The 26609-nt window shown below is 37.8% G+C and overlaps 1 protein-coding gene across 1 annotated transcript in view; it reads left to right on the top strand.

Annotated features, from left to right (window-relative positions):
* RASA1 (RAS p21 protein activator 1) overlaps positions 1 to 26609 on the top strand; it is a 65214-nt gene that overhangs the window by 13181 nt on the left and 25424 nt on the right. Inside the window, exons 2-11 of the mRNA XM_086628742.1 lie at positions 379 to 528; positions 3850 to 3985; positions 4854 to 4924; positions 10676 to 10793; positions 11814 to 11845; positions 13434 to 13486; positions 14179 to 14329; positions 20326 to 20404; positions 23330 to 23450; positions 25594 to 25750. Coding sequence (XP_086484868.1) covers positions 379 to 528; positions 3850 to 3985; positions 4854 to 4924; positions 10676 to 10793; positions 11814 to 11845; positions 13434 to 13486; positions 14179 to 14329; positions 20326 to 20404; positions 23330 to 23450; positions 25594 to 25750 — 1068 coding nt within the window. The remainder of the gene's footprint in view (positions 1 to 378; positions 529 to 3849; positions 3986 to 4853; positions 4925 to 10675; positions 10794 to 11813; positions 11846 to 13433; positions 13487 to 14178; positions 14330 to 20325; positions 20405 to 23329; positions 23451 to 25593; positions 25751 to 26609) is intronic.

Genomic DNA, 26609 nt, shown 5'->3' with positions numbered 1-26609 from the left:
AGAACATGCTGTGGTTTTGTGAAGGTGATGAGAACAATGCTCGTCTTCCAAGTCAGATCAGTCACCTCTGGTTCTGTTTATTTAAAATATGCAAATTAGGAGCCAGAAAAAAGCTGATGATATGTATAGAGCCTCCGCCTCTTGAGATGGTTCATTGGGAGAAGCAGGTTACGTGAAAAATGATGCTGTCTTAATAATGTTGCTTATTGGAAATAGGTAAACTGAGAGTTAGAACATGTAAGACGTGATAACTTTGAAACAAAGGTTTGGAGTTACATCAGTTTTGACTGAAAGTTGTTGTTACTTTCATAGGTCTATTCTGTGAGAATAACCAAAAACTTTAAGTTCTAAGGACACGCTTTGTTATTCTTTTTTCAGGTGGTATCATGGAAAACTGGACAGAACAATTGCAGAAGAACGTCTTCGACAAGCAGGAAAACCTGGAAGTTACCTTATTCGAGAGAGTGATCGGAGACCAGGTTCATTTGTGCTTTCATTCCTTAGTAAAACAAATGTCAATCATTTTAGGTGAGGATTAAATATTTTATTTTAAAATACTGTAATCTCTTCATTTTCAGTTTTAGAACACAATAGAGCAGAAACAGAAAACAATAATTGTATTCTAATTGAACATTTTTGACTCTTTGTTGTTGCATGGTGCAGCTTTTTACTTGTGTTTTATTGGTTTAAAATGGGCCGCTTAAAAATTACTTGATGGGCTAAAGAACAAAAATGTGAGGAAACCGGCAACATCTGGATAGAGAAGCCTGTCTAAAGCAGTTGTGAATAGACTTAAAGCAAGATGCAGGTTTCATTAGTCAGTCAAGGAGATTGGTTTGATTCTGTTCCATAGTAGCCATTGTAGCTCACAGAACATACTTAAAGTGCTAGCACATCTGGTTGCCCAGACCTCTGCTTTTCCACATCTGGAAAAGCCCCCCCCAAAACAAAGGACAAAACACTAAGATGAAACAAAGAGATTATGTATTTGATTATCCAAGGGTTTGCTGGAAACAGCTTTTAGTATGTGTTAGGATTAGTTGTTCTAAATACAAGTAGCTATTTATCCAAAGTTGTAACTAGGATTGTTTTACCTTTGCCAAACTGCGTACATTAGAAAGTTCATGTGTTCTATAGTGCAAATGAGATGTACTCTGAGAAGAGCTTGAAAGTTAGTCAGCAAGTGGAGTGCTGCAGTGCAATGTTCGTCTTTACAAAATAGGAAAGTATATTTCTTCAGCAGTAGAAAAAATCTTTGTCAATTGTCTTGATAGCAAGAAACAAATTTGAGGCAAATTCTTAAACTTCTGAAAGTGGAAATTATCCAGAACACCAACATATGAGCCACTATGTGCATGATTTACAAATGTAAGGAGTTTTTGGTTGCATCTGTTGTGTGAAGTGTAGTTCAGAGGTCCTGATCTACCATTGATGTGAAAGCATAATCCATGCTTTCATGTCAATTAAGTGCAGGCAATATAGCTCACAAATAGTATCTCATGTTTCATCTTGCCACCTGAGCTATCGATTTCAGCTTCTCAGCTATTCCCATACTTGTTTGGGAACTGGTTACTGTGTAGCAGTATCAGAGAAGTAAACTGTGGTAATACTTGCTTTCTAGTGATATTTTAAAATCCTGGATTATTTTTAGTAACTTTCCCTTTGGAAGCCAGTATCACACAATTGACTGTTTTAGAAGGGGTAGGGTTGGAAGGGAGCTTAAAGATCATCTGGTTCCAACCCCCCTGCCATGGGCAGGGAAACCCTCCACTGCACCAGGTTGCTGTTGGTTCATGTCCACCATAAAAGTATTTCTGGCATCTCAGGTAGAAAATAGTCTGATGATTTCTGATTCCCTAAGAAAAAGATCCTTACAATGTTTTCAAACCCTAATGAATCTTTCATTTGGACATCCATAAAATACAGAGATAAATATCCAAAGGGAATGAATTTGTTAGTTAATACTGTTCTTCAGAGACTGAACATGTTTTCCATTACATTTGTTGCCAAGTGTATGTTTTTGTTTCTTATTAGATAGGCAGTGTTACGCTCAAAAACATTGTCAACCTCAGGAATGGCAGCCTTGAAGTAATTTCAAGCAAATGCAGGGATGGATCTCCTGTGTCACACGGAGTAGGAGTGCTGTTGCCACCAAAGCTTGACCTTTGTCAGTTGCAGCCTACCAGGAGTGGGTGAAACTTCCATTGCTAAAAAATGGCCCTCCTATTTTGTTTCCTAAACGTGGTACTTTTTACATTTCTTATATTTCTGTGCAACTGACGTTCCAACATTTTGGATGAAAGTTTCTTAAACTCTTAATTTTTTTGGTGCTTCTTGAAAGTTGCATACAGATCTATGTGCTAATGCAAGGTATGACTAATTCATAGCGTAGAAATCTGTCAAAGCTAAATCTTTTTTCACTGAAGTGTTACTTTTTTTTTGATGAATCATAGTGATACAAAATATTTTGAAGGAAGATAATTATCTTTTAATCTTGTCCTTGAGAATTTTCTGTGATTACAGAAGTCTTTCTGTATTTGCTAGCTCAGCCTACTGATGAAAGGCTTCATTTAAGCTTGATGAGATAATAATCTGAAACACTAAATTTCATTTAGAACCTAATCTCTATTGAATAATTTACTGAGGAATCTTAACAGAAAATATGCCAAAATATCTAGCCTATGTCCTTAAAGTTACGTTTTCTGACTTCCTTTACGGTGCTATATTCTTAAAAACTAGATTTCATCTCTGAACATCTTCGTATGCATGTGTTTTGCATGTGTTTCTCTCAAACACATCAGTGTTTGGGAGAAGTTATTTAGTTCAAAGAACTGACTGAGAAGGAAGATTTTTGGGCAGGAATGTATCAGAATACTGACAATACTGACCTGCTAACAAAAAAGAATAAAAATGGAAGAAACCAATAAATAGTGTACTCATTTGGGATGAAGGATAAGTTTCTTGGCAATTGAATGTTTGGTGGGTTTCCCCCCACCCCCCCTTTGTTTTTGAGTTGTTCACAAGCTTTGTGAAGAGGTCAAACATGAAGTAGAAAAGTAAAAAGATTCAGAAATGTTTATTCTTGGTACTGTAATTTATTTTGGAATATGCTTAAGATAATTTTTTGCTCTTCTGGAAACTGGAGAGACAATTAACATGAGCTTTAGATTTAATTTTTTTTCTTAACAGCAAAATTTGCTTAGCTTGGTAATAATTTGTTTCTCAGTTTCCTACATTTTTGTAAGAATGCAAGTGAGCCACTAACTCAGAACTGCTGGCTGATCTCTGTTGCTAGAAAAATGCAGGTCTGCTTGATGCCATCAGTTTACATAATACTTTTAATATGAATGCTAAACTAACTGTACGAAAGTGACTAATTTTTGAAAATGTTCATTTTGTGTGTTGTATAATGAAGTGTAGCTATTTGTTGTTAAAATATTTTGATTCTTTGTTAAATTTATATAAGCCTGTCATAAAAGGTGTATCGCCTGCATTATACAAGTAATAATGCTGTTCTGTCTACTAGTGCGTTATTTCTCTTTTCCAGGATACTCACAATTGCATTTTTCTGTTTAATATGATTTATTTCTGACAAATTTACTGGACTTTTTTTTGTGTATCAGCACTTCCTTTAGAGTCTTAAAATACTGGTGTATCATGCAGTAATTTTTGATGAAATATTCATTAGCTAAGATTGACTCTAGATGTTTATATAGAGAGCTTGTAATACTGCATTTTGCTGGATGCAGACACTGCTTTAAAAATTAAACATTTCCTCATTTTCTCTTCCTTAAAAAAAATTTGTAGCAAAAAATCTTGTTATGTCAAGCTTTTTGTTTTTATTAACAGGATTATTGCCATGTGTGGAGACTATTACATTGGTGGACGTCGTTTTGCTTCACTTTCGGACCTAATTGGTTATTACAGTCATGTGTCCTGTTTGCTGAAAGGGGAAAAGCTCTTATTTCCAGTAGCTCCTCCAGAGGCAAGTGGTGAACTTTTTATAGTAAAAATTTTTAAGCGTCATTTACTTAAATATTAGTATGTTTAATCATCATTCATAGATTCCTTTGGAAAAAACATTGTTGAAAGTTTCCTGTAGTTCTACATAGGCTCTGCATATGTCGAAGTATAAAGAATATAAAAATGCATTCTTACTGATACAAAGTAATAATTTTAAAAAAATATTGCTATTTAGTGAAAGTGTGTAATAAGTAAGCTGTATATCAGATGTTGCAGTTATCTCCAAAAGTAATAACGTTGTAAGTAAACAGAAGTAAAAAATGTGCAGTTCTTGGCTAGTAAAAAGCACCATTGCAGTGCAGCCTCTACTCCTCTGTGATATTTTGTGTATCTAACAACGGTTTCAAAATATGCATCCTGGAAATAACCAAGGTTTCTGAAAATGGGGCTTCTTTCACATGCCCATTCTTAAAACAATATATTTAATTAAAATGAAACAAAACACTGTATAGTGCCCCTCCTAAACAAAACCCTAAACCTAAATAAAGATGCTTCTCAAGGTTAAACTGGAAATTTCCACTCTAAGTGGAAGAAAATTCAGAAATATACTTTTATGGGAATTATTTTATTGGTAATTTATTTTTAAGATGATAAGCAAACAGTATTTGTCATGCTACAAGACAAAACAAAGTGAGAACTCTTGTAGCTAGCTGTAAATTACGCTTTTCTAGCTCTTGCTGGATTTCAGCTTTGAAAATTTAAAACTGCCAAGGGGGATATAAGTGACTGTTACCAGTCCTTTGCCTCAGGGTAGCGTAACACTTGGTAGAAGGATTCTGCACTAGAAATTGGGAAAAGGATTATCTTTGCTCTCTTATATTAAATTGTAGCCTGTGGAGGACAGAAGGAGAGTTCGAGCAATTCTGCCTTACACCAAAGTGCCAGAAACTGATGAAATAAGGTATGTTTTAATAATAGCAGCGGTTGTGAAATTCTCAAAAGTATTTATGAATACTAATAATTTAAGTATGTGTTCACATGCAGATACTGTCCAGTTGCATCTTGGATTTAACACAGGTTGAAGGATGTTGCCTCTTTTTTTGTTGGAAATAGTAATGAGACTTTTTATTCTTGGTATATTTGTTTGTGTTAATTATAAGGGAAGTTACATTGGGTTTATAGAAGTAAAATTAGTGATGTTTTGGTTTTGAAGTAATGTCTTATAAAGCCCTATCTTTTTCTCCAAGAAGGTAAATTTGTGTGTGAAGGAATTCTGTGCAGAAACGCCCTGCTGTGTGTGAAATAAATTAACTAGGCTTTTTTCCTGAGCTGCCCGCAGAACTGACTAATAGCAGATAGTTGAGGCCAAACCAATTCTGCCCACTAGAAAGAGAATGTGAGCTTTGATTACTTATAGATGTAAGAGTAGAGTATTTAGCACCTTCTTTGAAATAAGAAAAAAGGAGCAATGTTAAAAAGCTTTGCCTTTAAGAACATTATTCTATTTCTTGCCTGTGCTTAGAAACTTGGTGACGACTTTTTCTAAGTTCTTTTTACTTCTCTATCTATAAAATGGGACAAAAATGATTCTCTCTTCCCTTCCTATCACTCTCTCCTTTTGGAAAGAGTCTGTATTGAACAAGTGATACTTTTAAATGTGTAATATCCTGTAATTCTAAACGCTTAAAAGATTACTGAATTGCAAGCCTCTTTATCATATTCTCATAATTTTCTGTTAACCGTTACTCACTTTTTCTATTCTTACATTGGTACCTCAATAATTTATTAGGGATTGTCTGTACTCTCTGATTTTCTTGCATTTTCATGAGATGCTATGTGGAAAGAAAACAAAACCAACAGTCTCATATCCCATAGAAAACCATGTGCTGGGTATTTGGAATTGGTGCTGCTTTCTTGAGATGTCAGAACTACTTTTTTTCAGATGGAAAAGTAGTAGGATTTGAAAGAGATTTGTAGTGATTTCTAATTTGTCTAAATGAGACAGTCTTGGTTTCATAAGTTGACAACACACCAGTTGAATTGGGAATTGTTTTTAGAAGGATTAGCCTAAGGTATAGAGGAAGATATATGAGAGCTTTATATCCTCATTGGGGTGGAAATTTGTCCCAGTCCTATCTGTCCTCTTTAAAGAATGCTGTGAGGATATTGGTCTTTGAGATTGTTTTTCTAAGCAGATGAGAGGAAGGTGGTAAGACAGGGAAGGGACCTCTCTAATTGCATGTTGCAAGTGTGTCTTTCTACTGTGTGTAAGGGTAAAAAGATAGATTGAGTCTGTTAAGTGCCTTTTGCACCTGCCAACTTTAGAGGAAAAAGGATTTTATTACTTTGCTATCATACCAAAAGTTGTAGAAAATTATACATTTTCTTTCTCTTTTAGGATAGAGCTAAAATGCAAAGCTCTCGGGTTTTGAAATCCACGTCGCTAAAATAGTTCTGGTCATGACATAGCTGGGACCAAAGTCCTCAGTGTTTTCTAGGTCAAATTAATAAGCTCTTGAAAACTTCATGTATTTCAGAGACTCTTGACTTAAAATTTTAATATCATGGTTAATATTTAGAAAGTTTGAAGTATTATGGGGTTAATTTCAGCCTGTGTTCCATGCAGTAACTTATAGTTCTCTGTAATAGAGCTGATGGAGGGTGCTTTTGCTGTCTGTTGCCCATTCTTAGGATTTAAGTTCATTAACAGCTGAATTTATTCTGTTTTCAATAGTGATTTGTTAGTTTTTGTTTTTTTTTTTTAATTCTTACTGTTTGCTTTGTGCTTGAGTTAATGCCTTTTCTGTTAGCCTACCTCAAATGGGAGAAATGCTGTAGAAATTTCCTACATAATTTTGGACTGAGATAGTAGTTAATAAGCTTTGATACTTTATTGCAGTTCCCTGTACCTTGATGCATCATCAAAATTGATTTGAGAAGTCTTGCTGTACTAGAGTGAAAGGTTTACATATGACCTGAGTTTAGGATAATGCTTAAGGAGTAACTTACACTAACGTTAGAGAAATTAAACTCCCTTAGACATGTTAATGTTTCTTATTTATGCATTTATTGTAGCTAATTGCATGGCTTCTCTAACTGTTCAGTACTCTCTTGGTAGCACTTGTCTTCATATGTAAGAATCATAGAATCACAGAATGGCATAGGCTGGAAGGGTCCTCAGAGATCATCTAATCCAACCGCCCTGTCATGGGCAGGGACGCCTCTCAACTCGATCAGGCTACTCAAGGCTCCGTCCAACCTGGCCTTGAACACCTCCAGGGAGGGGGCATCCACAACTTCTCTGAGCAATTTATTCCAAAGTCTTACCACCCTCGTACTGAAGAATTTCTTCCTCAGATCTAATCTAAATCTGTTCTCCTTCAACTTAAACCCATTTCCCCTTGTCCTATCAGTGGACACTCTTGTAAAAAGTCCCTTCCCAGCCTTCCTGTAGGTTCCCTTCAGGTATTGGAAGGCAGCTATTAGGTCCCCCTGAAGTCTTCTGTTTTCAAGGCTGAAGAGTCCCATGTCCCGCAACCTGTCCTTGTAGCAGAGGTGCTCCAGCCCCTGGATCATCTTTGTGGCCCTCCTCTGAACACGCTCCAACAAATCTGTGTCTCTCTTATGGTGGGGACACCAGGACTGGACGCAGTATTTGAGGTGGGGTCTCACAAGAGCAGAGTAGAGGGGGAGAATCACCTCTCTTGACCTGCTGACCACGCTTCTCTTGATACATCCCAGGATGCGGTTGGCCTTCTGGGCCGCATGAGCACACTGCTGGCTCATGTTGAGCTTCTCATCTATAAACACTCCCAAATCCTTCTCTTCAGGGCTACTCTCAACCCACTCTGTGCCCAGTTTGTATTTGTGCCTAGGATTGGCCCGACCCAGGTGAAGGACCTTGTATTTTGACTTGTTGAAGCTCATGCAGTTTGCACTGGCCCATTTCTCAAGCCTATCAAGGTCCCTCTGGATGCCATCTCTTCCCTCAAGTGAGTCCACGGCACCACACAACTTGGTGTCATCGGCAAACTTCCTGAGGGTGCACTCAATGCCGTCATCCATGTCCCTGACAAAGATGTTGAACAGCACTGGACCCAGAGCAGACCCCTGAAGGACTCTGCTTGACACTGGTCTCCATGTAGACATTGCACCATTGACCACAACTCTTTGAGTGCGCCCATCCAGCCAGTTCTTTATCCACCGAGTGGTCCATCTGTCAAATCCCATGTCTCTCCTTTTTAGAGACAAGGATGTCATGTGGGACAGTGTCAAACGTCTTGCACAAGTCCAGGAAAATGACATCCGTTGCTTTACCCACGTCAACCAGAGCTGTAGCTTTGTCGTAGAAGGCCACTAAATTAGTCAGGCATGACTTGTCCCTAGTGAAGCCATGTTGGCTGTCACCAACCACTTGGTTATTTTTTATGTGCCTTAGTACAGCTACCAGGAGAATCTGTTCCATGGTTTTACCTGGCACAGAGGTAAGGCTGACTGGTCTGTAGTTTCTGGGGTTGTCCTTGGTCCCTTTTTTAAAGATGGGGGTTATGTTTGCCCTTTTCCAATCTGTAGGAACCTCACCAGACTGCCAGGACCTCTCAAATATGATGGCGAGTGGCCTAGCAACTTCAGCCGCCAGTTCCTTCAGGACCCGTGGATCTATCTCATCAGGTCCCATGGACTTGTGCACCTTCGGGTTCGCTAGGTATTCCCGGACCTGATCTTCTCCTACCCTGGGTGGTTCTTCATTCTACCAGACCCAGCCAACATCCTCTGTGATTTGGGTGGTGTGGTTCAATTGGTTGCCAGTGAAGACTGAGGAAAAAAAGTTGTTGAAAATTTCAGCCTTCTCCATGTCCTCAGCAACCAGGTCACCTGAATCCTTCCGGAGGGGCCCCACATGCTCTCGTTTTTCTTTTTTCTCTCACTTACCTATAAAATCCTTTTCTGTTATTTCTAATATCGCTGGCCAGATTTGACTCTGTCAGGGCCTTAGCTTTTCTAACCTGGTCTCTGAGTACACGAGCAACTTCCTTGTACTCATCCCAGGTTACCAGTCCCTGCTTCCATGCTTTGTGTAATCCCCTTTTGTATTTGATTTTAGCCAGGAGTTCTTTGTTTATCCATATAGGTCTCCTGGTGTTTTTGCCTGATTTCTTCTTTTTAGGGATGCAATGCCTTTGAACTTGGAGGAGATGATCCTTGAAAGTCAACTAGCAATCTTGGGCTCCCAGTCCCTCCAGGGCTTTATCCCATGGCATGCTACCAAGGAGACTCCTGAAGCGGCGAAAGTCAACTCTTCTGAAATCGAGGGTTTCAAGCTTGCTGAGCTTCCCCCTCTTAGCTGCCTTTAGGATCTCAGACTCCACCATCTCACGGTCACTGCAGCCAAGGCTACCCACAAGTTCAACATTACCTACCAGCCCTTCCCTATTGACGAGAATGAGGTCTAACATGGCACCTCTCCTCGTTGGTTCCTCTATCACTTGGATAAGGAAGTTATCTTTAATGCATTCCAGGAATCCCCTGGATTGCTTGTTCCTCGCTGTGTTGTTTTTCCAACTGATATCAGGGTGGTTAAAATCCCCCATGAGGACCAGGGCTTGTGAACGAGCAGCAACTCCTACCTGCCTATGTAGGGCCTCATCCACTTGGTCCTCCTGATTGGGTGGTCTGTAGCACACTCCCACTGTGAAGTCTCCTACCCTTCCTTTCACCCTGGCCCACAGGCACTCGGTTCTATCGTCATCACTTGCCAAGTGGAGCTCCATGCATTCTAGCCATTCATTGACATAGAGGGCAACACCCCCTCCTCATCTCCCCTGCCTGTCCCTCCTGAACAGTTTATACCCCTCTAGTCCAACACACCAATCGCAGGAGTCATTCCACCATGTCTGTGTGATACCGATCAGGTCATAGCGCTGCAGGCTCACAAGCATCTCCAGCTCCTCTTGTTTATTGCCCAAGCTGCGGGCATTCCTATAGAGCCATTTGAGTTGGGTCCCTGATGAGGTAGCTGGAGCTCCCTGAAGATGCTCAGATGTTTCCAGAGTAACCAACCCCTCAACAACTCCTGCGCTCTGTCTGCAACCTGGCATGACACCTTGATCCCTTGCTAATTCACAGGACTGCACGATCGATCTTGCTAGTGCATTCCTCCCCCACAAGCACTGGCATACTGCATTCCAGCTCCCTCCCAGTGGTCCTGATTTCACCCCCACCCCCTTTCATATCTAGTTTAAAGCTCTGTCTATGAACATAAAGAAAAGATACTCCACAGGCTTTTATTATACAAGATTAGTTTTCCATGAAAGGAGCGTTATTTTCTTGTGGATTATTAAGGGTATCTCTGATTATTTCACTTGTATTTAGTATTTTCATCCTTCATGATAAAAGAACAATCTTGCTATCTTTTAATATTGTTGTGGTGTTATTTTTGTTTTGTACGTCCTTAGCACACTTTGAAGTTGACAGAACTGAAGTATGTATTAGATACTAAATGTAAATCAAAAGTACAAATACTCATATATAGTGGCCACTTGGATGGTGAGAAAAAATACACATGATGTGCTTGGGGTATCAATTAAAGCATTTTTCATGAACAGGTTTTCTCAAATATTTTGCTGAAATGATACCCAAGAATTCATTTTGTTTATTAAACTTTTCATTATGATTTTATCTCTGATTTAAATCTTGCTATAACTCTCTTCAGTTTCCTTAAAGGAGACATGTTTATTGTCCATAACGAATTGGAAGATGGCTGGATGTGGGTTACAAATCTACGGACAGATGAACAAGGTCTTATTGTAGAAGACCTGGTAGAAGAAGTGGTAAGTAACTTTATTTTCAAATTTCTTAAATGAGATTTTTTAGTCAAATAATATTGAAATAAACCAAACTAGTGACATTTAACTGCCTGATTTCCAGTTATGTACTTTTCTAAATCCTAGTAATTGGATCTTCTGGTTTTAAAAAGTATAGCAAACCTTAGAGGCTAATTCGTTATCAAAAAAGTCCTTATTCACGTGTTGTCCAAAGAGAAGTACAAATGAGTGGTACTATAAATTTACTAGGCAGTTTCCTACACTTGACTGTACTGGGAAAGAATCTGCTACTCATTTAATTGAATTTCTTTTTTATATTTGCCATGAAATATTCACAAACTGTACAGAATGTAATTTTGCATTGTGGTAGGTCTTTCTCTTTTTTTAAGGATGAAGTGTGGGTTAAAATTGTATTGATGAGTTAATTATACCTGAAAGGGCTTATGTGGTCTCAGGAGGCTAACCAGGTGACCTACAGGTAATTCAGTTACTGTAGGGGAACAGATGGTTTAATAGACTTCAGAAGGCCAAAAAAAAAAAAAAAATTTTTTTTTTTTTTTTAAACAAACTCAGGGTTGCTTTGGAGACAAATATTATCAAATATTTCTGATAATATTTTCCTACACAGTGCATGTGTTTTGCTAATAGCAGTGTTACCTGAAATGCTTCTCAGAGATCTGTCGGGATCTGAATGGCTAAATTGAAATGTCAGTACTAGACCATCAAACTGTAGACTGGCATATCAGTGATTAAGTTTTTGTTAGGAAAGCTGAGATTTTAAAAAGTTAACACCTCTAAAGAAGGACTTAACATGACAGAAACGATCTTCTGAAATAACATATTTTGGCTGAATTTCTGCTTGGTGAATGATGAGGAAAACTTTTTTTTATAAAACTACCCTTTGGTTCAAAAATATGTCAGACTTTGTGGTTTTTTTTCTACAGAAGGTCTTAACCTATGAAGTTTTATTTTTTTAAACTGAGCTGTACTGTTGTCATGCACTTAATATGTTAATTTTCTCATTAGGGAAGAGAAGAAGATCCACATGAAGGCAAAATGTAAGGATTTTTGTTTTGTTATTAAAAGCAATAGTAACTGTTTGTAAACTTCAGCTAAGAGATTTCCCAACTTTTGGGAAGGTGAACCGAAGAGATTTATTTTTTCATCTCAAGACTTTTTTCTATACTAGCTGCTGAAGATGCATGGATAATTAACATGAGAGTCCTGTAATAGGTATGCCTATTGCTAATGGGTTTTGCAGTGTTAAAATCTTAGATGCATCCCTGTACGATCCCTTTCAGCCAAAATATGCGCAATGGAGTATTTCTTGAACAGAGTGTTTGCCTTACAGGTAACCTTTTTTCAGATCTGCACAACTCTGAATGCTGGAGAGAGAGCAAAGTACCATTAGAAAAATGATAGTGTGATAGTTACAGCTTGTCTATGTTAGCTTTGTGTAATAACACTTAAGCTTTGAAGAGAAAGCTGGAGGACTGTAAGATTTGTCCTGTCTTCTTAAATGCTTAAAATTTTTTTAAGATTGAATACAGATTAGAATCGACAACGTTCCAGAAAATTTCTGGTGACTCGATTGTTTCATTTGTCCTCCATTTGCTTGCCATACTTGCACTTGCTGCTTTCTCTCTCTCTCTGTTACCCAGTTTAGGGTCTTCAAGAGACTGATTGCTGAAGAAGGCATTTCTTGTTATCTTAATAGGAGAAAGAAAATCAGTGTTGTGTTTGTTGTTTATTTACTGTTTGCTAGTATTCTGCCAAGCAATTTGACAGTAGGGATACCTTTAAATGTAGGATTACTAATTTATTTATTTATTTGCAAAGTTGCTTGTGACAGATGCTTGATACTGCCTGTCCGTAGGTATTTGTGCCACTCAGAGGAATCCTGGGGAGATGGTGATTCCTTCAAACATTCCAGTAGCCTAGCCAGAAATTATCCTCTAGAGGTAGTATAGAAAGAAAGTTAGATCTAGAGCTCTCTTCTGATACATAAAAAGGCTGTATTTTTAGCTTTCCTTTGAAGGACAGAATAAACTATTAGTTTGTAGCATGTCAAACTGTTCTGTATAGTTGTATGTATCAGGCTGTTACTGGATGAAGGCTGCTGAGCTTTGTTAGGGCACCTCTCTGACACAGGACTCTGGGAAAGATATAAGGTGTAAGATGGAAACAGTCTGTGTTCAATAGTCTTAACAAAGCTAGGTTTTATTTCCACAGGTTCTGGCAAAACTCAGTTTGAGTTTTTTTGTCCAGTGTTTAACCTCCTTGTTTGAGCTTCAGATTTCTTGATTCAAGTGAATTGCTGTATGAGACTGACTTCAAATAATGCCTATCAGATTACCTACTATTTAGACAGTTTATTTTCATCTCAAAACACAGTTGGATTTGAACTTCAAGTGTTGAACATTTTAATTGAAATTAATTTATTTATGTACCTGTTAATGTTAGTTTTTTCATGCTGTTGGTAGAACAGAAAAATTAAATAGCATAATCATTGATTATCTCATCTATATGTATTAGGTGCTTTTAAATAAAGGTCAATTCATAGGTGCCAGAGCCTTGGATGTCACCACAGCCAAAAAAGAGAGCTGGTAGTCTTGCTTTCTAATTTTTCTCTTCATCTTTGTTAAGATGGTTCCATGGGAAGATCTCCAAACAAGAGGCTTACAATTTGCTGATGACAGGTACTTGCATTTCTGATTGAAATACAGTGGTAGTGAAACAGCACAAATTGATCTTATTTGTATTAAACTGTGGCAGAACTTCCTTTTATGTATAAACATGTGAGTTTCTTATTCTGAGCAGCCTCTGTGGTTGTTACCACGATAGACTACTACATTAGAAGAAAATTCATGACTATGAGTATTATGTTCTCAAGTACAATTAATGTAATAATTTGTGATTGAAATAATTTTTTAAATTAATATATTTGTAATAAATCGTTTCACTTATTGTTGTCTTCATCAAAATGCTGTGGAGAATATGCTTTTATATACCTAAAGGAAAATATATTACAGACTTTTTTAGCCCTTTTGTAGAGCAAATATTTATTTAAATGAAAACATCAAGATTTCTGAGCCATGTTGTTAAATAGCATACTATAAATATTCAAACAAATGTTAATTCTTGAAAACATGTTGTTAAACTTTTTTTTTGTATGCTCTTATAAAGAGGTGGCAAAGATGTGTCTGGGTTGCCAGCTAAATCATTTTGCATTAATTTTGGCGGTTAAGTATTAGTTCATCTGGTTTGAGATCACTGTTGAACTTACAGACTTCGTATTTTTCAAGTATGCAATTCTTGCTAATTTCTGTGGAAATAGATTTGATAAGGGCTCATAAATAAGAAAAGTAACGCTATTATGATACCTTTTCAGTTGGTCAGGTGTGCAGTTTTCTTGTGAGGCCTTCAGATAATACACCTGGTGATTATTCACTTTATTTTCGGACCAGTGAAAATATTCAGCGTTTTAAAATATGTCCAACATCAAACAATCAGTTTATGATGGGAGGCAGATACTATAACAGGTAAGTTTTAATGGTAAAAGAAATTGTACGTATTTTATATTTGTTTAAAGAATTTGTATAACTTGCTCTTGATAATTATTTACCACTGTAATTATAAGACTGTAGTTTTCTTATTAGTATACTAACCATTTTACCTAACTTGCTTAGAAGTTAGTTGTAACTGAGCGAGTTCTTGAAGCTTGCAGATGCTTAAGCATAGCTTGTTTCTTTAAAAGTATCGTCTTTCTTCAGACCACTTTCTTCACACTAGAAATTGCGGATTGAGTGGATCAAATGTAATTAAGAGAATGCTGTGTTGTCTTGGAAGCTACTATTTGTATTGTTGTGTATTTGAAAAGGGAAAATAGAAATGTTAGTTTTATCTGAGACATTCAGCAAGGTTTTCAAATAATACAAATGAGTATTTGTAGGAAAGGAGAAAATACGTTAATTGTTGGAAAAAGTAATTCAATTGCATTGTCATGCAACTGTGTGTGATACTTGGGTCAGAAGTACAGATCACTTCGTTTAGAGTGAGCAAACTTGGGATGCATTTGTTTTGCCATTGATACAAAAAAATAGTAACCTGTACAAAGAGAAAAAGAAACAACAAGAGATGTTTCCTGTTTTGTGGGAGAAGCTGTCAATACAGCTCCATCCTTGATAATCTTGTTTTTAGAGTTGTTGATGCAAGACTTATCAGTAATGAAAACTCGCCTCCCTTTTTTTAATGAAGACTGTTGCCTGCCTCACAGAATCAGCACTTTTCCAGACTTGTTTACCTAGAACCAGGGCATTCTTCATCCCAATAGAGAATTTCTCTCACTTCCAGCTTGGCTTCTGAGTGGGTAGAGATCCAGCAGCTGGTGTGTCTGAGAAAATGTCAAGGTCTCCTAAGAAAGAAGTTCAGTGGACTTTTTCATATGACTTCAAATGGACGATGGTGTGAGGCTAAACAATGGGAACCTCATGAACCTATGCATGTCCTACACCCAGGCTGCTTGAATACCTTCTACATTAATCAGTCTGGCCTCCAGACATCCTCATTGAAAACCAGGCTAGCCACAGTGTCAGCTTTTTGTGAAGGTAAATGCTCTTTTGCCCATTCTCTAGTTACATGGTTTGTTAGGAGAATGATAGGCTAGGAGCCCCCACCCTAGGTGATGTCAAACTAATTAGCAAATTAGTGGAACTCTTATTAGTCTCAAATAGTTTTGCAACATTAAAAAGTACACCTTCAGAAAGTTACTACATTAAGTAAGTTATTAGTTCAGATTACTTTAGAATACAGTGCTGGATTCACTTGAGGCTTGTATATAAAATTAGATTTGTCTGAAGAAGATTTTTTCTCTGGCGTTGAACGGAAAACAAGATACTAAAGTTAAGCAGTGCTAAGATATGACAAAATGCTTTTATTTTTTTTTAGTATTTCAGTACCTAAGTTTTACAGAGATCTTCCTCAGTGTGAAAGAGAATCTGCATAGCCTTACAAGGCTTCATTTTTGTTGCGTGTTTTGGGGAATTATTACTATGCTTCTAGGCTCACATGCAGTCCAACTTAGTTTATGCTGCAAGTCGGTAAATCTCCTGGAAGTTCAAACATGTAATGAAGTATGCAATGCAAGACAATAAGGCTGCAAAATGAAGATGCTAACTGCCTAAATTCTGTAATGTAAGATCTACTGCAGAGGGCAATAAATAAGGAGCAGGAAAGAGGAAATAACTTTGTGGGCTTTTTAGTTCTTGTACTGAGTTCATTTAATAGAGACACTGTAAGAAAGAAAGCTTTAAATATGTGAAGACTAATGTGGTTTTGTTGTGTAGAGTAACTGGAATTGGCTGATAAACAACAAACAGGGCTTTGAATCCAGAACAGAGGTACACAAAGCATGAATTTATGCAAGATAATAAAACTATTTATAAGCATTTCTTGGTGCAGAGAGTTCTGTCTTTGTGGCTTATCTGAAAATGTCGCATTTGTCTTCAAGGTGACAATTGAAGATTTAAGAAGCACTGCTTCTTGTTTAAGTGCATGTTTGACAGTTTCAGTTGACTATAATCTTTTTCATATTAAGCTGTTTCAATAAATGCTCTCAAGGTATCTCCTTTGAAATCCGATACTAGTATTAGACTAGGTCTTTACAAAGTCATCCTTGGTAGTAGAGTATTTTTAATATTCTCTTACAGTTTTTGTGATTGTAATTAGGGTAAAAGATAAAATGAAAGCAATCTGCTCTTTGTTTGCAGAGTATTGATTGCAGTTATAGCCTCATGAGATTATAGACCAAGATTTTCCATACAAAAGTAAGAAGCTAAAGAATAGTAAGGAAACACTAAATGAAATAAGTTTGTTTTATTTCTCAATATCCAGACGTGAGACCGGAGCCACAATAACCTATATAAGCAACAGTACATCTGCTTTTATTCCAGAAGAAGTTATTCTGGGTGATCACGGGGAAAGAGGTCCTGGGTACATCTCAGGAATCTTGTAGTCTGTGCTGTGTAGGGAGACTTACTTTTTCTACCAACCTGTTCGTTTTGCATGTGCTCCCACCGCTCTGTATGTAAATTGGTTAAAATTTCTGTTGATGAGAATGACCAACAGGCTGCGTTTGCAGTCTGTCGTACAGAGGTCTGCTTTCATTGTTTTGTTCTCTTGTATCAGCTCTGCAGAACAGCCTATCTGTAGTCTTTTAGCTGTCCACTTGAAGGTCCCAATATATAGCATCTATATGGTATACATATTGGAGGAATTATTTTAGCTATGTAACATGAGTGTTTTTCCATAGACTTTAGTAAAACATTTAACTTCTTGGATCTTTCTGTTTACTCCATGGATAACAAATTACTCCATTAGTCCTCTTTCTACATTTTCATGAAAAAATTGGGAAAGACGTTTTTTAGTGGTTGTACCGAGTCTGAGTGGGGTGGAATTAATTTTCTTTACAGCAGCCAGTATGGTGCCATGATTCAGATTTGTGGCTAAAACAGTGTTGATAACACACCAGTGTTTTGACTCTTGCTGAGCAGTGCTTGCACAGTACTGAGGGTTCCTCGTTGTTCCCAGAGACCCAAATTGACCAAAGAGATAACGCTCAGCAATAAAAAACAGAGGGCATGTTTCGTCTTCCAAGCTGGGTGTCTCTTAGCCTGTCTGGGCATCAGTCTGCTTGTGAGAGGTGGTGAGTGATTGTTTTTCCATCTCTGATGCCCCCTTGTCTTCTCTTATTAAACTGTCTTTATCTTCACTCAGGAGTTTTGTCATACTTGCTTTTTCTGTTTTCTTCCCTGTGCTGAGGGAAGCAAATGAGGGAGCCCTGCAGGGTGTTTAGCTGCTGGCTGGGGTCAGCCCTTCGTGGGTCTTTTAATGTCCCCCTCTTTCTCCTCCTTTTCTTGAGCTATCACTGCTGAGCATGGCAGTATGTGGCAGGAAATATCCCTTTAGCCAGTTCAGGCCAGCTGTCTGCTGTGTCTGCTCCCAGCTCCTTGCCCACCCCACCCCTGTCCTGCTTGCGAGGTGGATGCAGTGGAGCGGAGTGGGAAGAAGGAAAGCCTCAACACTGAAAGTGTCTCAGCAATAGTCAAAACACTAGTGTGCTATCAACACAGCATTTGTGACAAATCTAAAATGCAGCACTGCACGGGCTGCCGTGAAAAAATTCACTCCATCCTAGGCAAACCTTGTACAGTCATGATTTTAGTAACTGTCATGAGAACTCAGTGTGAAGATGTGCAGTTACTGGTGTATGGCTTTTACTGTGAGGGTGACTGAATGCTGGAACAAGTTACCCAGAAAGGTATGGAGTCTCCATCCTTGGCGATGCTCAGGATGTGACTGAACAAGGGCCAGAGTAACCTGCCATTGAAAACTTGGATTGGAAGATAGTTTTGTTTCAACTTGTAATCTGTACTGTGATAGGCTGAATAATATGGGTTTAACACTAATTCTTGCCTTTATAATTTAACAGTGTATAGAATGGTGTTGCTTAGTTGTGCTTTCTGGAGTCTTTGAAATATCAGCTGTTGGAATAGCTCTTAGTTCACTCTTTAAGTATTAAAAAAGATACTGCTCGTGGCGGTGAAACACTTCTAGAATCATCCAGGTAACCAAGACCTGGAAAACCTAACAAGCCCTATGCTGAGCATTTTAAAATTACTACAGTAACTATACTGTACTGTTGAGATCCATCTTTATTTCTGTATATCAAAGTTTAATAGGGTTCGTCTTTTTTTAAATCCATGCTTATTTATACCTTCCTTGATGGGTTTTGTGTAACTAGGATTTTTGTTGCTGTTAGACATTGAAGAGGGCTATGATTCATTTGCCTGTCCTCTAGATAAGTTTTGTGGTCAGTCTGATTCCATGCTTGACGTATTACATGTTAGATAACTCTGATCGCTTGCAGATTCACATTCTGTAGTGTACTTGCCCGGAGATACCTGGTATCTTTGTGTTTGCAGTGTTCAGATTGTTCAGGCGTTTGAGCTGACGTAGTGGTAAGGCAATATACAAGTGACCATCTTCATTGAGTTCACTCAAAGGAGGAGAGCGCTGCAGAGCCAAGCCCTTAGTCACTCCGTCAAGGCATAAAGTTCTAGCCTATATGGTACTCTAACTACAAAAGAAGTTTTCAAATACAACTGAGTTAGGCATCTGCCTCTTATATTGAGGAACTCTTGCTGGCGTTTTTAACCAAGGAAGGAGAAGAGGCATTGACAGTCAAGGTATTCTTGATTTGATGAGTGAGGGAAATCATATAATGGTATTCTATGTGTTACATGATGTTGGCAGTAGCTATTCAACATGCAATATAATGACTGACTTGTTATTTTCTGTAACGTGGCTAAGTTTTTAAATTTTTTGTGCAGAAAATGGCATATACAGCTTGCATCTCAGTAAAAAGTAATATAAATTATTTGATTTCAGTAATACTGAAAGAGAAATTCATGTCATTCTATATACCTGAAAAACAAAAATATTTGTGGGAAGATTAATTATTTTATCAAGTCTGCACTAGTTCATAGTTTTAGAGTGAGGGACAAAAGTGAACAAAAATGTCTTGCAATAGCTTTATTTAAATGTTTTTGAGATTACTTTTACAGTATCAGATATTGCTTCTGTGTTGGACACAGCTTTATCCAGTTATAACATGTCATTTCAAGATCATAAGATTTCATTGCTGCATGCCTTGTTGATTATCTTTGCACACACTGCTAAGTATACATGAAGTGAGAAGACACACTCAGTATATTTCTGTTTTCTACTTTATTTAGTTCGGTTTTCTTTAGGTTGATGTTTTGCATATGAATGATTAATTTCTATTGTGTGTTGCTGTTCTTTATTATGGTGTAAATGTCAGTAACAGGATAAACAAGTTAGAGTAACTCAAATGACTTGAATTTCAGCTTGAATCTGTCACTACTTCTCTCCTGAGGCTTCCAAATGCAATTGCAATCCGAATCTGGTGATTAGAATGAATGCATCGCTGTAGAGGAGTGCTGCTGATTGAGTATTTAATTTAACAGGATAGCTCAGTGATATCCAAGTATAATCTGTATAAGCTCTGCTACAAACTTCTTCTGGTTTCTATTCCTGTCCTTCTAGAAATAAATTGCTCTGCGCTTGTTGTATCTCCCATTCCCCTTCCCTAGTTACTCTAGGACTTTGAAAATTATTGCCAATGAAATAGCAATTTTCAGCCTGGTTGGAGAGCTGGTAATGCACATGTGCTACTTGAATGTGGAAAAGCCGTGTCCTCATTTGACATTTTAAGCAACTAATTAAAATATTTTGCAGAGTTTAGAATTAATACATTCTGAATGCAGTTTTGTGAACTTTCTTGACTTCAGTATATTAGTGAATTCTCATTGCTACAAAAGAGATTATGATGTTTAATACTTGATTTTGTTAAAACTGTGTGAGAAAGTTTTCTGTGGTTGTATGAAAAAGCAAATTCTGAAACAGAGGAAAAATTAAACTCTTTAACATTTGAATCCTCTTTTTCTTGTTGGAACAGTATTGCTGACATCATTGAACACTATAGAAAAGAACAGATTGTTGAAGGGTATTACCTTAAAGATCCTGTTCCAATGCAGGTAAGACTTCATCTCTGAGCTTTTGTTGGTGAAAATACAGACCTAATCATCATCAAATCAATTTATGAACTGAATTACAGCAGAGATACCAATGGTAGTTAAACAGCATCATCTCCAATTTTAGTGTTATCAGCTTGTGTGTCTCTTTTGTTTTATCCTCAAATGCATTCACTTAACCAAAGATTGGTTTGTAGTCAACGGAAAATATGGTAAGCTCTGTCTGTCCTCTGAGGTGCTCGTCCTCTTCTGTGTGCCCTTAGCTCAGGTCCCGGCTCAACCATGCTGTGCCTTAGTCCCGTGTTAGGGGGACCCAGCCTGCCTTCCTGTCTCCTGTGTCTGGGGTTTTTCTTCTGCCAGGGGAAACCTGTATTCACAGAAAAGCTTCAGAGATGATTGCAGGGCTTGTTCTGGAGTGCTTTTGGCACATAGCAGAAGTTCATCTTAAGAGATCACCAGTAATAAGCACACCACATCATCTGGCTTTTCATAAGCTTGTAGCTAGTTATAAAGTATATACATGTATATCTTGTTCCCTCTCTTTTCCCAACCTTTCCTGTTTCAATGGATAAAAATTTGCCTTTAATTTCCTCCTTAAGTAGAGTTACAGTCAGTTCACACCCCTTTGTGAGCTCTGTCATGTTAATACAAGAATGTTTCCTGTGTCTCCCTTAGCTCACTAAGCTGAGTATACCAAAGCGGATCCTGTCCCTTTGTAATGTTCTCATAATTGCCCTGCTGCCACCAAGTGCCAGCACACCTTTCTTGGATGTAGTGGACCAGAACAGTTTGGAGTATGATGTCATGGGTAATTCCCTTTCTCTCTAGAAAATACTGAACACCTATCCTAAAATAGGTGTTATTTTCTATGATGGGTTGACCCTAGCGAGCAGCTAAGGACCCACACCTTTGTTTGCTCGCTCCCCTCTCCTGAGAGATGGGGTCAAAAGCAAAAAAACCTCCTAGGTTGTGACAAATTCGGTTGAGTAAGGAAAGGAGGGGGTGGTGGGGGTGATGCAAAGTCAGTCACTCAGCACTTCCTGCAAGCAGATGCCCAGCTGGTCTCTGAGCAGTGGTCACCCAGGAAGTGGCCTCCCCGGCACCCCCATTTTTATTGCTGGTCATTGTGTTACATGGCACAATATCCCTTTGATCAGTTAGTGTCAGCTGTCCCAGCTGTGTCCAATCCCAGCGTCTTGCCCAGCCATGCTACCTTGCTGAGGAGGGGAGCAGAGTGGGAAATGGAGACAGTCTTGAGGCTGTGCAAGCGCTGGTCAGCAAGAGCCAAAGCACTGGTGGTTACCAACACTGTTTTAATCGCAAAACCAAAACACAGTACCGGAGAGGGGCTGCTGTGACAAAAGTGAATTCCATCCCTGCCGGACCCAGTACGCTGTCATAGCCACATTGTGTCATAGCTCAGTCCTCCTGTGAATGACTCGGCCGTTCAAGTTTTTCCTTTTCTGTTTTCTAGTGGTAAGTATCAATAGGTGTAGCTTTTATGTTGTGGTAGTAGACTTACACCTTGTTATTCTGATCTTTCCTGTACTGCTAATTGTGTCATCTGTGCTTCTCAGTTGTTTGTTGCCATTAACTCGCACTTGGTAATGTGGTTGGAACAAAAAGCAAATAGGAATCCTGAGACTTCTCCTTGAAAGGCTTCACTAGTAACGTTGCTCATGGTCCATCATTCCTCTTCAATCATGGCAGCAATTGTCTTCATTTTAGCTCTTTACATATGCACTTACAGTTCTGGTATTAATAATCTTCTCTGCATTGACTAATTTTCCATGAGAGACTATTTCAGATTCTTTTAACCTATTCAGATATATTTGTGACTTCCTTTGTTTAAAAGTTTAGTGACCAGTGGTGCAATTTATGTTCACTTTTGTGTTATCTCCCTTCCATATACTACCATACTCTATGTTTTTGAGGGGAAAAAAAAATTCAAGGTCTTGCATACTTTTAGAATCTGTCTGATTGACATCCTGTGTCTAATAAGAAATTTACTTATTTGTCACTACATCTGTGTTTTATGCACTGTTCCTTGCGTAGTTACGCTATTGAGATTATCTTGAGCTCGTAAACATCTGAATGTTGCCTCCATTGTAGGTCCTGTAATTCCTGTTAGTATTACCAAAGTATTTTTCATCGTGCTTTTGTCGTGCTGTTCAAAATCATAATTCTTGTAGATATATGGGCAGTAAGAAAAGTAGAATACTTAGTATGAGCCAGTTCATATGTCACTTTGCATCTCAGTGCTGTTCTCACTGCTTGACAGTCTAGCTTTTCATATTTTCTTACGGCTAAAGAACTTTTGCTGATCAGCTTACTTGGTAAGGAAGGTCAAACTTGGCTTGGCTTTTGACTGTTCTCAATTGTTGCTACAATTTTCTACATGAATTTATCGTTTTTCTGTTTCCTGTTTCTGCTTTCTTCTCGTCTTGAATTCTACTCAATTAGGATATGAGAGTTCTAATGAGATTAATGAGGGACTGTGAAACTTTCTCTATTGTGATCTGCACCGTTCTTGTTGCTTCAGAGTTTAGCCGTGATTACTCAGTCCCAAAAGATTTTGGTAGAAGACAGTCAGAAACTAGATAAATCTTTAAAGACTCCCATAAATTTAACAGAAATCACTGTGAAAGATAATGCTTTTTATTTACTATGAAAAAGACACAATGTTACTTTGTAGAAGTTGGTCTGTATTGAAAACTTTTTTCTTCTATCATAATTCTGAAAATATGGAAATAGTTATGTTAGATTTCTAGCAAGGGTATTGTATGAAAAATTATATTGCTTTATTAAAATGCATGAACATGAGTAGTGAGTTGGTAGCATTCAGTAAGATGATCCTGGTTGCATAATACGCCATTTTTTAATGGTGATTTCTGAGCTTAAAATATGTTTTTCTTACATGTTTACCAGCACCAAGAACAAGTGCTTAATGATACAGTGGATGGAAAAGAGATCTACAATACAATTCGTCGGAAAACAAAGGATGCTTTTTATAAAAATATTGTCAAAAAAGGTTATCTTCTGAAAAAAAGTGAGTTATGTTTACTTCTGTGATTTTTTTTTTCCTAAAAAAATGCAGATATTGATCATAGAATATCTTGAGTTGGAAGGGACCCATAAGGATAATAGAGTCCAACTCTCTGCTCCTTGCAGGACTACCTAAAACTAAACCGTATGACTAAGAGCATCGTCCAGACAGACCCTGAGCTCTGACAGACTTGTTGCCATGACCGCTTCCCTGGGGAGCCTGTTCCAGTGACTGACCACCCTCTTAGAGAAGAACCTTTCCGTAATGTCCAACCTGAACTTCCCCTTGACGCAGCTTCATTCCATTTGCTTGTGTCCTATCGCTGGTCGCCAGAGAGGGGAGATCACCACCTCCCCCTCTGCTGCTCCCCTTGAGGAAGGTGTAGACTGCAAAAAGGTCACCCCTCAGCCTTCTTTTCTCCGAGCTGAACATGTATACTTAATGAATTTAGTATAGCAGTGGTACCAGAAAGGGCAAAAGTGTGTGAGCAGTATGAAAGATCTGTTTCCTTAAGTAGTGCATGAATAGAATAACATGATACATCAAACTACATGTAGTGTGAAAATGTTGATGGGCAGTTGTTCTGAAAAAATTCAGAGCACAGCACAAAAACTAGGCATCCATGTCAAAGGTAGCATTCCAACTCGTTAAATGAAGTACATTTTCATCAAAAGCATTTGTATTTAATATGGAATGCAATATTAATTCTAGTTGATAGAGTAGGTTAGAGAGAGCACAGCTGGTTTAATTTTGTTGTTCCAAGTTAGGTCATATGTTTTAGATCTTTGAAATATATATTTTGCTATACAAGATATGTAGCAACTTTTTTAGGGTTCTAACACTGACAGTCAACACAACATACAATAAATAAATTAAAAGCTACCTGCTTGACTTATCTCAATGTAACCCTGCAGAAGTGCCATCGAGCAAGTCTTTGAAGTTCTGAGGAAGCCAGTCCCTTACCAAGTGTTAAAGTTCTACTTTTTAAAAAATAAATATTAATAAAAGGTGAAAAACTATCGATAGTAAAGTTTCTGCAAATGACAGACTATGATCAGAAAGATAAGTTACAGATAGTAATCTGGATAGCAACCAAAAGTGAGAAAGAAGGTATGATTTTAAATATAGACAAATACAAAAGAGAAAATAAAAAACCCAAACTACTCCAAATTGTAGACCCTCTGAACAGAACAAGGAAAACATCTCTTCTGTTGAAAAGGTTGATTCTGAGGGTGTAGAGGGATGTTGTAGAGTGAGGAATCAAATAAGAACAAACTGAAAAATTTAGCTAAAAGAGATAATAAGGTACTTTAAATGTGCAAACAGAACACTGAGTAGTTGTAGAGAGATGCACATAGCTGCATATGGAACAAATTCAGTAAAATCACTCTTCCATCTAGGAGACAGACTGTGATGTTGATGGATGTTAGATTTGTCTTTTTGGAATGGTGCTAGTACCGATTTATTGAGGCCCGTGGTGGATTTGTGATGATCAAAGTACAAAATTAAGGCTGAAAGTTTTTTGTAAAGGGTACTGGGGCTTACGTGTTAATTAGTTGCAGAAAGTTCCTAATCCATCGTAGTTCAGAGTACATTTTCTCTGAAACAAGTGGAACCAGCCAAATTCTTAGATACGGTGGTGTTTGGGGCATGGTTCTGGTTGAAGTTCATACACAATGTATTCCCATTTCTGTTCGTCAGCTGTAGTGTTTTAAAGTAGTGTAACACAATCTGTTAAACGTTGGTCAGAATTTAGATGTAACTTTTTCATATTGAGTCTATTTCTTAAGTAAAATGGTAATAAATGGAATCCACCGCATCATTATTTGCGAACTGTGTAGATACAGTCTTAACACACAGGAACTCACTGTCCAGGCAACTCATATGCACATGCTTAATCCTGTTGAAATTAGTGAAAATGTTAAAGAACCCTTTGGAACTCTTCTGCATCTGTGTGGAGGGTCTGGTTTTAGCCACATGTTGCATAAAATTGAGTGTGTATACTGATAGTATAGCTGTGATTACCTGTATATTGTTCTTCTGCTTGCAATTTGACAAAAACTTTACTGCTCTTTTGTTTTCTTCATTTAAAGAATTTATACTTTCTTTAAACGATATCGTAACTTTTTGCTTGACTCTTCTACAGGTAAAGGAAAGAGATGGAAAAACTTGTACTTTATATTAGAGGGGAATGATGCCCAGCTTATTTATTTTGAAAGTGAAAAACGAGCCACAAAACCCAAAGGACTAATAGACCTTAGCGTGTGTTCCGTCTATGGAGTACATGACAGTTTGTTTGGCAGGTAGGACACTGGCTTTTAATTCTCTTGTGCTCAGCAGGACTGCTGGTTGGAGGCATGTGCAAGACATGGGCAATATGTCGCTGTGAACAAGTAGCCCTTGCTTGCATGGTGGCTCTCGGTTCCTACCAAGAGTCTGTAGTTGGTGTGGATTGCAAGAGCGTATGTAGACAGGTGTAGCTGGTGGTTAGTAACCTGCTGAGCCTTGGCAGCTCAATTGCTAGGAGCTCTATGTAAACAACTTTGAAATTTTAGAATTTAGCATTGAAGTTTTATCGTGAGATAAGATGTGATGATGGTTCGAGCTTCTTCGCAGTCATTTTTTGAGTGTGTTAAGTGTTCCATGTTTCACTTGACAGACGTTAGAGATTATGAACTGAGGGTTTTAATTCTTTTGAACTAAGAACTGACAAGACCAAGAATTTTGTCAATTCCAAAATATCTGCGTTCTTTTGATAGGTAGTTGAAAGCTAACCTGGTTGCATAGAGTCTGTAAGTGCTTCTCTATTTAAGAACAAATACTTTTGTTAGATTAGACCAGTTTAGCAGTAAACTAGTTCATTTAAGTCAATATCCTCAGAAACTGTTTTTGCACAGTTACTATAATCAGAGATAATTTTCACATCAAATCTTATTTACTGAAACATTTTGATATTCAAAATATGCCAACTGCAAAGGATGTGATCATCAGCAGCAGAGAAGTTGAGAATCAAAAATCTTTCAGACAATGTTAGTAATTAACAAGAAAGAATGTACATATATGTTCATTAGTAGTTACAAAAAAAAGTCCACTGTCCTGTAGTACAATGACATATGGAAGTAGTAAGTACACATACTCCTACAAGTGTTAGACAGAAATTCT

Source organism: Tauraco erythrolophus, chromosome Z (assembly GCF_009769465.1).
Source record: "Tauraco erythrolophus isolate bTauEry1 chromosome Z, bTauEry1.pri, whole genome shotgun sequence".
Lineage (NCBI taxonomy): Eukaryota > Metazoa > Chordata > Aves > Musophagiformes > Musophagidae > Tauraco > Tauraco erythrolophus.
The sequence above is the reverse complement of the archived record's forward strand: the minus strand, read 5'-3'. Positions and strand labels throughout refer to the sequence as shown.